This window comes from Phoca vitulina, unplaced genomic scaffold (assembly GCF_004348235.1).
Source record: "Phoca vitulina isolate PV1807 unplaced genomic scaffold, GSC_HSeal_1.0 scaffold1, whole genome shotgun sequence".
In the NCBI taxonomy this organism is placed as follows: Eukaryota; Metazoa; Chordata; class Mammalia; order Carnivora; family Phocidae; genus Phoca; species Phoca vitulina.
The window spans coordinates 38,051,716-38,061,889 of record NW_022589704.1 but is presented as its reverse complement, the minus strand read 5'-3'; the positions used below and the strand labels follow the sequence as shown (position 1 = coordinate 38,061,889).

At 35.3% G+C, this 10,174-nt stretch overlaps 1 protein-coding gene across 1 annotated transcript in view; it reads right to left on the bottom strand.

The window, feature by feature from the left end:
• Positions 1 to 356: 356 nt before the first annotated feature.
• The window catches only part of GTF3C3 (general transcription factor IIIC subunit 3), a 46,504-nt gene continuing 36,686 nt past the window's right edge, over positions 357 to 10,174 (bottom strand). The window contains exons 15-18 of the mRNA XM_032405690.1: positions 9,976 to 10,166; positions 7,831 to 7,955; positions 4,342 to 4,494; positions 357 to 1,760 (exon numbers count right to left, since the gene is read on the bottom strand). Of these exons, the coding sequence (XP_032261581.1) occupies positions 1,638 to 1,760; positions 4,342 to 4,494; positions 7,831 to 7,955; positions 9,976 to 10,166 (592 nt within the window). The 3' untranslated portion in view covers positions 357 to 1,637. The remainder of the gene's footprint in view (positions 1,761 to 4,341; positions 4,495 to 7,830; positions 7,956 to 9,975; positions 10,167 to 10,174) is intronic.

The window sequence follows — 10,174 nt, the reverse complement described above, 5'->3', positions numbered from 1 at the left end:
CATAGTCCAGTGAGGTTTTTTTTTAAAGGTTTTATTTATATGAGAGAGCAAGAGAGAGAGAGCACTAGCAGGAGGAAGAGGGAGAAGCAGGCTCCCCGCTGAGCAGGGAGCCCAATGTGGGGCTCGATCCCAGGACCCTGGGATCATGACCTGAGCCGAAGGCAGATGCCCAACCGACTGAGCCACCCAGGCGCCCCAATAGCCCAGTGAGTTTAATTCAAAAGAAAAACTCAGAACATAGAATACTCAATTCCATAGGATTCAAAGATATAAATCTAACTTAAACACTATCAGTTAGCTTTATCATTACCTGCAAATGGCATGAAATAAAATATATAAGCATGTGAAACAATTAACTTTAATTATAAAAATAGAATTTATTTAAATTATATACACATTTAAATACACACATGCAGAGTGCATGATACATTTACTTATTACATATGAATTTTGCTTTTCAACTACAAAGTTATGTATACAGGATAAAGAGCAGTTAAGAATTCCTAAAAAGCCCTCGTTGTATTTCTTTGATCCTAAGTCTCTTACTTGTTTCCCTCCCACGATTAGACTGGGTCTTATAATCCACACTCACATTTATTACAGCATTTTTCCCCTAAAAAGAAACTCTCGAAAGCTGTTAGTAAACCAATAGTATATCTTAAAAGTATTATCTTAGATTCAAGAACATACCATATTTAATAAAAAATTTTAATCTACTTTTTGTAGTTTATCACAGCAATACTTTATTCCATACATACAATTCCCTAGTCTTCCTACATTCCTATTGATCTTGAAATGCAAACTAGGTCACATTATTGAATGTGGTCCTCTCTTTTCTATTTTTTTGTCAGAAAGCCACCAACACTGGTAATGCATTTTTTTATCTGCCTCAGAACAGGATGTTTTGAATTATGCCAGCCTCCCAGGTCTCGATCTGTACAACTAAGATACATGCAGGTGAAAAGTAAAAGATTAACTCAATTGTGTGTCTTCCTACCTCATAACCATTTCAAATAATTTTCTTAGGAGCCAAGTGAATTACATAATTGTGTTACTATGAGAAAGAGTCCCAATTGGTCTTTCCTTTAATAAGCAACCTCCTTTTCTATATAGTTGAGAAACTGCCTGTGCAATAGCAACAGAGCACAAATAAGTGGATGACTCAACATGATAATGTAGGCAGAAAATGCAGAAACATCTCTTTCAAATGAATATATACTCAAGTTGTGTATTTAAAGAACTGTATTGAGAGGTCACTTCTGCCCTACTACTGTATTCCAAGCACCCATCACAGGGCATGGTACACAGGTGTTTAGTACTGAATGCACAGATGAATAAATGGTATGAGTAAAAAATTAGCGTATTTAACCCGAAGCTGGCTTAAAGGCTAACATTCTCCATTTCTTCACCTTTGGGGACAATTTTACTAAAAAATACTAAAAGAAAATGACAGAAGAATGTACAAATTCTTATAGGAATGATAATTTTGCCTATCAAAAGATTATCACATATTAAAAATTAAATACACAGATAATTCTGAAACTGTCATTTCCGGTTTGGGGTTAATACTAAGTAAGCCCTTAGAAAATACTGGTCCACACACAGAGCACCAATGCTTCTTTCTCAGTTGAGGTACTTTATATACAGCAATAGGTATACAAAAGCTTTTGAGCCATTCCAATGTTCCCACTGCTCTGATAAATGAGAGACAAGTTGTAGGCAATATCTCTTCGCAAGTCTAACTGGTCAACTTCTATACCCTAGGAGGAAAAATACATGAATGAGTTTTATATTTCAAACTGACAACCAGGACAATTTTATGGCAAATAATAGTTTCGTAAGTATTCAAATATTAAAATTCATGATACTAAAAAAAAAAGTGTAAAACTAGGCATATACCTTGGATCTAAATTTTATTAGGTAATGCTGATTCAGTTAATCACTGTAATAACTATATCATTAAATAATTTAAAATGTCTAACCAATAAGTTAAAGAAAAAAGTCTCACCCAGAAGCAATAGCAGAATAAACTCCAGATTAAGTAAGAATTTAAGATTAAGAAAATGAAACCATAAAAGAAAAAAATTATAGTTGAATAATATAATCTTGGGTAGGAAAGGCCCTTCCAAGTATAATAGCAAAAGTAGAAACTATAAAGGAAAAGGTCAACAGATACAATTTCATTAGAAAACATAAAACTTATGCATCTAAAAAAGAAATAAATTATAACACAAATGACCAGATGGGAAAAAAATACCTATACTATATAGCAGAAAGGCGTAAGAAGGCATACACCAATTTAATAATAATATTACCCCAGGGGCGTATTACACCTTTTTTCCTACTTAAATAGCTAAGCAATGAACTCAATAGAGTAGGTTAGATCTACGTTTCTAAATCTTCCCCAATACAAAATTTTGGAGTCAACTATAAAAATATCTGCAACAATGAAAAATGATACCTATAAAGCTTAAGGAACAATACCTAAAGGTATTTATGAAATAAAGAACACAAAAGTGCATATATTTCATCAGCATAACTGTAAAAGTATGTATTCATTTGTTTAATGACTAACATTGAACAAGAGTAATACAAAACAGTTGTGAGGGCATGTGAGAATTATGAGTGCAACTTAAAAAAATTAACAATGAAAACAATATTTTTCTCCAGAAATTAAAATAAGAATGAGACTTTATTTTTTTATTTCTTATTATGTTAGTCACTATACAGTGCTCCTTGCAATATGTGCCCTCCTTAATACCCATCACTGGGCTAGCCCATCCCCCCGCCCCCTTCCCCTCTGAAATACTCAGTTTGTTTCCCGGAGTCCGTAGTCTCTCATGGTTCATCTCCCCCTCTGATTTCCCCTTCATTTTTCCCTTCCTTTTCCTAATTGCCGGGAATGACCAGCAGCCCCAAGGCATTCCAGCGGCAGAGTGGTCACGCAGGCCTCAGCATTCCAAAGGCCTACGCCCTTCTCTAAAACTTTCCCTCGCCTCCAGCAGCCTCTGTTACATTTTAGCAAGCCAGCTATTATGGCTGATTTCATGCTTTACACTAACCCCAACACCTAATGTCCTCCATGCTATTCCTTATGTTCCACGTGTAAGTGAAAGCATATGATAATTGTCTTTTTCTGACTGACTTATTTTACTTAGCATAATCCCCTCCAGTTCCATCCATGTCAATGCAAATGGTGGGTATTTATCCTTTCTGATGGCTGAGTAATATTCCATTGTATATATGGACCACATCTTCTTTATCCATTCGTCTGTTGAAGGGCATCTCGGCTCCTTCCAGTTTGGCTATTGTGGACATTGCTGCTATGAACATTGGGGTGCATGTGCCCCTTCTTTTCACTACATCTGTATCTTTGGGGTAAATACCCAGTAGTGCAATTGCTGGGTCATAGGGTAGCTCTATTTTTAACTTTTTGAGGAATGTCCATGCTATTTTCCAAAGTGGCTGTACCAACTTACATTCCCACCAACAGTGTAAGAGGGTTCCCTTTTCTCCACATCCTCTCCAACATGTGTTGTTTCCTACCTTGTTAATTTTTGCCATTCTAACTGGTGTAAGGTGGTATCTCAATGAGGTTTTGATTTGAATTTCCCTGATGGTTAATGATGTTGAACATTTTTTCATGTGTCTGTTAGCCAAGAATGAGACTTTAAACACAGATTATCATAGTACTAGCAACACTTTACCCTGTATTACATTATCTTAAACAAAACTACATTTATACTGGTCTTTCATCTTTTTAAAGAAATACGTTAGTTACACTTGAACTTGAAAATGAACAATGGCTATATTACTCAATACTCAGGCTTTGTGTCTACCAGCTCATCCCTGTAAACCAGGGGGGCTACCTTAAGGTAACTGAAATGTTCATAACCGTAAGTTGTGTATGTCCACATGGTTGCTGATCAGGTCACAAGGCCAGAATGACAAAGATCTACTTGTTGCTGAACACAATTACATAAATACATTCAATAAAGAAAAAATACATTCTAATACATAATTTATTTCACTGTCTGGGCTACGACATGAGCTAACTGCACTTATCTATAGATGAAATGAAGTGACTCATCAGTTTTTAAAGTAAATCATACAGGGGCGCCTGGGTGGCTCAGTTGGTTAAGCACCAACTCTTGATTTTGGCTCAGGTCATGATCTCAGGGTCATGAGATCAAGCCTCACGTCAGACTCCGTGCTCAGCATGAAGTCTGCTTGAGATTCTCTCCCTCCCTTTCCCTTTGTCCCTACCTCTGCTTGCGAGCTCTCTCTAATAAATAAATAAAATCTTTTTAAATAAAAAAGCAAAAGTAAATCATACAATACCTCTACCACAAGTGGAGGGAGTTCCAGGGCCTTCTGATAATAGTGGATTGCAAGATGAATCAGCCCCAGTTGGTGAAGGCCACGGCCCAAATTATAGAATGATTCCTGGCAAGGTCCACGTATACTGAGGTATCGATTAAGAAAGGAAAAGCCCTACCAAAAAGATAAACAATTCAGTATTATAATCATTTGACAAGTACATATTTGAACCAATATATGTGCCAGGTATATCCTGTACAGAATACAATTTAAAAAAGAGACATCCTAAAAGAACATACGTCTGTAGTGTAGTGCCATATCACAGGGTAGTCAAGAGCTCTTCTGAAGATAGAAAAGATTTTTTTTAAGCTAAGGACAAAAATATTCACAGAAAACAAAGCCAATGTCACAACTGTCAAAGATCCATAATCTATAAGAACACAGGATTTTTTTTTTTTTGAAGGTTCCAAGTTGGCTTTTGTGACATTAGAGGCCAATAAACTTTTTGATTCACGATGTCTAAAACCTTGAGCAAAATATAAAATCTGAGCCCTTACAATAATTTTAGAAAGGTTTCTTCTCAGGGAGAAGACGCTTTCTGGGTAAATGGTTACCTCTCAGGACCTTAATAACTTCTTAACCCAAAAAACTTAAATTTTTTTTTTTCCCTGAAAGCTTCTGACTCAAAGACTTTATGGAAAAACTGGTTATTTCAGAGCACAGCTATAATAATGCAGGCTCCATGTGTGTCACAGTGTCCAAAAGCAACTTGCTTCTTTACCTCCTCCTGTATTAATTTCCCCCTTTAATGTAGCTTCAAGTTACCAGCCACAGAAAGTTACATACTGCAAAAGTACAAGTGTCCTATGTTAAGTAATTAAATAAATATATTATCTGTGAATAGAGAATATAAAATGCAACTATTCCCTGGGTGATCTGCTTTCTAATAAATGGTCACAAATTTTTCTTCATAAATAAATAAACAAATAATAAAAATTAATGAATTCTTTAGAATTAAAGCATTTTAGGGATAAAAATAATTATGTTCACTAAACAAATCATACTTTCTGCATAGTAAAAGAACCTACTTATGTATAGGAATATGACCTCTATGCCACTGAAAATTATGGTTCTCTGTTAAGTAAAGCAGACAAACTATTAGTCTCAGAGAAATACCAAATTTTAAAATGACAAAGTGCAAAAATCTGAGGAAGAATAGTAAGTAAACCCAGATGAACTACTGCAACCCAAAGAAACCTGCAAGTCACTTTATCTCTTAGGTACTATGAATTATCAAATATAAAAACTACAAGAATATCACAAAAAATTTTTAATGAAATAGAAACAAGAGTTCTTTTTTACATTAAGTATGTTATATTTCAAACATTTTTATCACATTATTCACTAAAGGGCCCAAGTATACACTATCTATAAAATACTAAATACAGATAGAAGAAATCATAAAGGATTTTACTTTCATGGTATAATATAAAGGTAGGAAAGACAGTAAAACATATGAAATTAGTTTGCTTTTAAAGTACTCCAAAGAGAAACAAACTGGTCATGTAGCATGAAGAAATAGATTCATAAGAAATTAAAACAATTTAAGAATAATGGTTTTTACAATAAAACTTGTTTTTAGAAACTCTAATGGAAAATGTTTAACACACACAAAAGTACAGAGATTAAGACAACAAACTTTCATATACCCATCTCCTGCTGTTTGATCTCTATCTCAACCAATTAAAAACTGCTGTTTAACTATAAAAGTGATTTGAAATTTAGCTTCTAAATTACTTTGAAGTATATAAATTTTTTCCTTACCAGGCCAAAAAACTACATATTTTAACTATTTAATAATGAGTCAATCCATAAAAATTTCCTGTCAGTATTTACCAGAATATAAGTTTCATGAAGGCAAGGAATTCTGCCTGTATACTCCCTGCTATATGCCCAGTTCCCAGCATAGTGCGTGTTCATTACGTATTTGTTTAATTTAATTTTTTTTTTTTTTAAAGATTTTATTTATTTGACAGAGAGAGAGACAGCGAGAGAGGGAACACAAGCAGGGGGCAGTGGGAGAGGGAGAAGCAGACTTCCCACCAAGCAGGGAGCCTGATGTGGGACTCGATCCCAGGACCCTGGGATCATGACCTGAGCCGAAGGCAGATGCTTAACGACTGAGCCACCCTGGCGCCCCACGTATTTGTTTAATTTATAAGTAATCCTATATTACTTAATATAGCAAAAATATCCATTAAGAGAGAAAAAAAAGCACAGAGCAAGAAGTAGATAAATTTCACAAATAAATACCCAAGAAAAGGAAAATTTCTAGATTTGTCTTTACTTTTTATTATGAAAATTTTCAAATATATAAAAGTAAAGAGAACATTATAATGAACCCCAATACCAGCTTTAACAATTATCATCATTTGAATTTAGGCTTTCTTTTAACCATTTTACTTTAAAAAACAAAACAAAAAATCCTTTACTCAATCCTGCTACTCCATTCAAGCCAACATTTTCTTTCCTTCCATAACTACTTAAAAAAACATGTCTTTAAAATGCATCAAACATATGAACATAAAAACAACACAAAAGTTTTAAAGATACAGTGGTGAACAAAACAGACTCCCTGATCTCTTGGAATTTATATTCTTTTTTTTTTTTTTTTTTGAGAGAGAGAGAGAACGTGCACCTCGTCGTGGGGGTGGGGCCGGGAAGGGCAGAGGGAGAGACAGAATCTTAAGCAGGCTCTAGTCCACTTCTCCAAGATCATGACCTGAGCTGAAATCAAGAGTCAGATGCTAAACCAACTGAGCCACACAGGAATCCCCGGAGTTTATATTCTTATTAGAGAACACAAGCTATATAAAAAAGTAAACAAGAAAATAAAAAGGCTAATTTCAAATTGCTGTAAGAACCAAGAAAGCTTTGGGGCGCCTGGGTGGCTCAGTCATTAAGCGTGGGCTCCCTGCTCAGTGGGGAGCCTGCTTCTCCCTTTCCCACTCCCCCTACTTGTGCTCTCTCTCTCTCGCTGTGTCTCTGTCAAATAAATAAATAAAATCTTAAAAAAAAAAAAGAACCAAGAAAGCTTTAAAAGAGCAATTTGTTGGTGATGATATAAGGAAACAGTCACACAGTCACATGTTCATACATTATTGTATGTATATATTATATATATTTTTAAATGGATTTACAATAAATCAATCTTCAGGACCTAGAAGGCTGGAGGCCTCAGGAGCTCTAGAGTATAAGGATGCCTCCAGATTCTGCTCTGTCTTCTTTCTGTATGATCTGGCTGTGTCCCCTTTCTACATGGCTGCATAAGCCTTAGCCAGGAATACCACTAGATGTTGAGTCCCTGAGTGCTGAATACAGGATAGGTGCTGCGAACTCTCACCATGTATACTAAGCAGGTATTACTTTTGAAGCAGGACAATAAAAGCATTAAGTATATTCATTTTAAAAGAACATAAAACCAAGAATTGAGAAATCCAAATGAATTACCTGCACAGTAAGAGCATGTCTCCTTAATACATACTTCTGAGATGCCATGTGAATAAACGTTAGGCCTATACAGAGGCTATAGAGAGGTTCGTGGGGATGGGTGCGAAAGGCTTGCACATATTGTCCTGAAAAAAGAACAGTGATGTCAGATGGTGTGACATAAGCTTGGTTCCTTATTTCTTCATTTATTCAAATATATGTTATGGCTAAGCAGTACTGATTTTTAACATATGCAAGGTGTGCTTTCTAAAATATCAAGCAGATACACATTAATTTGAATTTTAAATCAATGTATAAAATATAGCAAAATTAGGAGGATTTACCTATAAATGTATCCTGACTACAAAGATTAAATATGAGCAACTAAAAGTAACTTTCTTTTAGGCACAGCTAGACACTTCCATGTAGAATAATATTTCTAAAATAAACAAGTTATCAATTGTGAGCATAAAATCTATTTTATGATCTTAAATCTATTTTAAAAGAAACAAGGGAACGTGTCTTTTAGCAAATTCTTTTGTAAAATTAATTGATCTGTCTTATAAATTCAAATACAATGGATCATGGAGGTAAGAAAAAGAAAAATAGTTTTGTTTTTTAGATTATGGGTGTTGTTTCCCAAATGTAGCACTATTTTGTTTTTCCTGAGAAAAAGATGTTTTCCTTGTTTCCATGTATTCTATATATGCAATTATTCCATGTCAAACAAAAGCTTAGCCATATGAGATAGGGGAATTTAAAAAAATTTTTAAGTAAATTTTTCTTATAAAGGGATGATCTATAATTTATCATATATAGATAAAAGCTTCCATTCTTTCCAGCTTCTATGCCAGAATAAACTGCACCACAGAATCTCTTTAGCAGCACAGATGGTAGACTGCCATTTGGACTTTCTATTTTTACTTCTATAAAAGGTCCTAAATTTAAGACAATATAAATCTCTATTTTATATTTCTTAACATTAAACAATTCCAAAAAGCACACACAGTGGAGGACAGTTTCAACATCTGATGTTCAAGGTTACCGGCTGAACAATTATAAAAATACCAGCCATACACGAAGAAACACTGAAAGTATTTAAATAGCCAACATCCCAGTTTACCCAGAAGTGAACCTGGCAACACTAGCTTTTAGGCACCAAGAAACGCATGCTCATCTTAAGTTTAAACATTTGGCCAGATATTTTTCTACGTGTTTGCTTCTGATTCATTATACAGAAAATTTCAAGTGATTAATTAATTTTCCCTGAGTTTAATTAGAATTAGCAAGCACCATGTAAATAAATCTTGACATAAAGACCTGTCTCCTAGAGGAACAAACTATCAGCAAATCTTAAATCCTTTTTTTGTACTACAACAAATTAAAATCAGGTGGCAAAGCATCCACAATTAATGAAAATTATTTTAAAAGCAAGCCGGGGCGCCTGGGCAGCTCAGTTGGTTAAGCTTCTGGTTCTTGATTTTGGCTCAGGTCATGATCTCAGGGTTGTGAGATAGAGCCCTGTGTTGGGCTCCATGCTGGGTGTGGAGCCTGCTTAAGATTCTCTCTTGCTTTCTCTCTGCCCCTCCCCCAGCTCATGCATGCTCCCTCTCTTAAAGAGAGTGGGGGGCCCTGGCTCAGTCGGTTAAGCGTCTGCCTTTGACCCTGATCAAGCCCCACATCGGGTTCCCTGCTCAGCGGGGAGCCTGCCTCTCCCTCTCCCTCTGCCGGCTGCTCCCCCTGCTTGTGCGCTCTCTCTCTCTAATAAATAAATAAAATCTTCAAAATTAAAAAAAAAAAAATCAAGCCTAAGCAGGGACAATTGTGGACTTTTAAAATGAATTATGACTTACTCCAGCCTTTTGAAACCAAAGCTTCATAAGGAAAATAAATATTAATTATTATCATTGTTGCTAATAGCTACTTATTATATGTGCCAAACATTTTTAAAAATACTTTATATTAACTCATTTAATTTTCACAATAATTTATAAGGTAGGTCCAATTATTACCTCCATTTCAGAGATAAAGAAACTGAGGCAGGAAGAGGTAGAATAACTTGTCATGAGGAAGCCACTATTTAAACACAGGTAGTTGCACTCCAGAGGCCTAGCTGTTAACCACCACTCCATCCACACTTGACAAAGTCATGTCCAGGACACTTACCAAGTGCATGCTTAAAACTACCAGATACAAATGCATTGTGTCCATTTAAGACACACAGGGCATGATTATCTGGGTTTTTCAGCATTAGGCGAAGACAGAAGCGATGATGTCGTACTTCTTGGGAGTGCATGGTAACCTGATTGAAAATGTTCCAGAGCTGAGGTTTATTGACATTTTCCATTACCATTACCCTAAAATT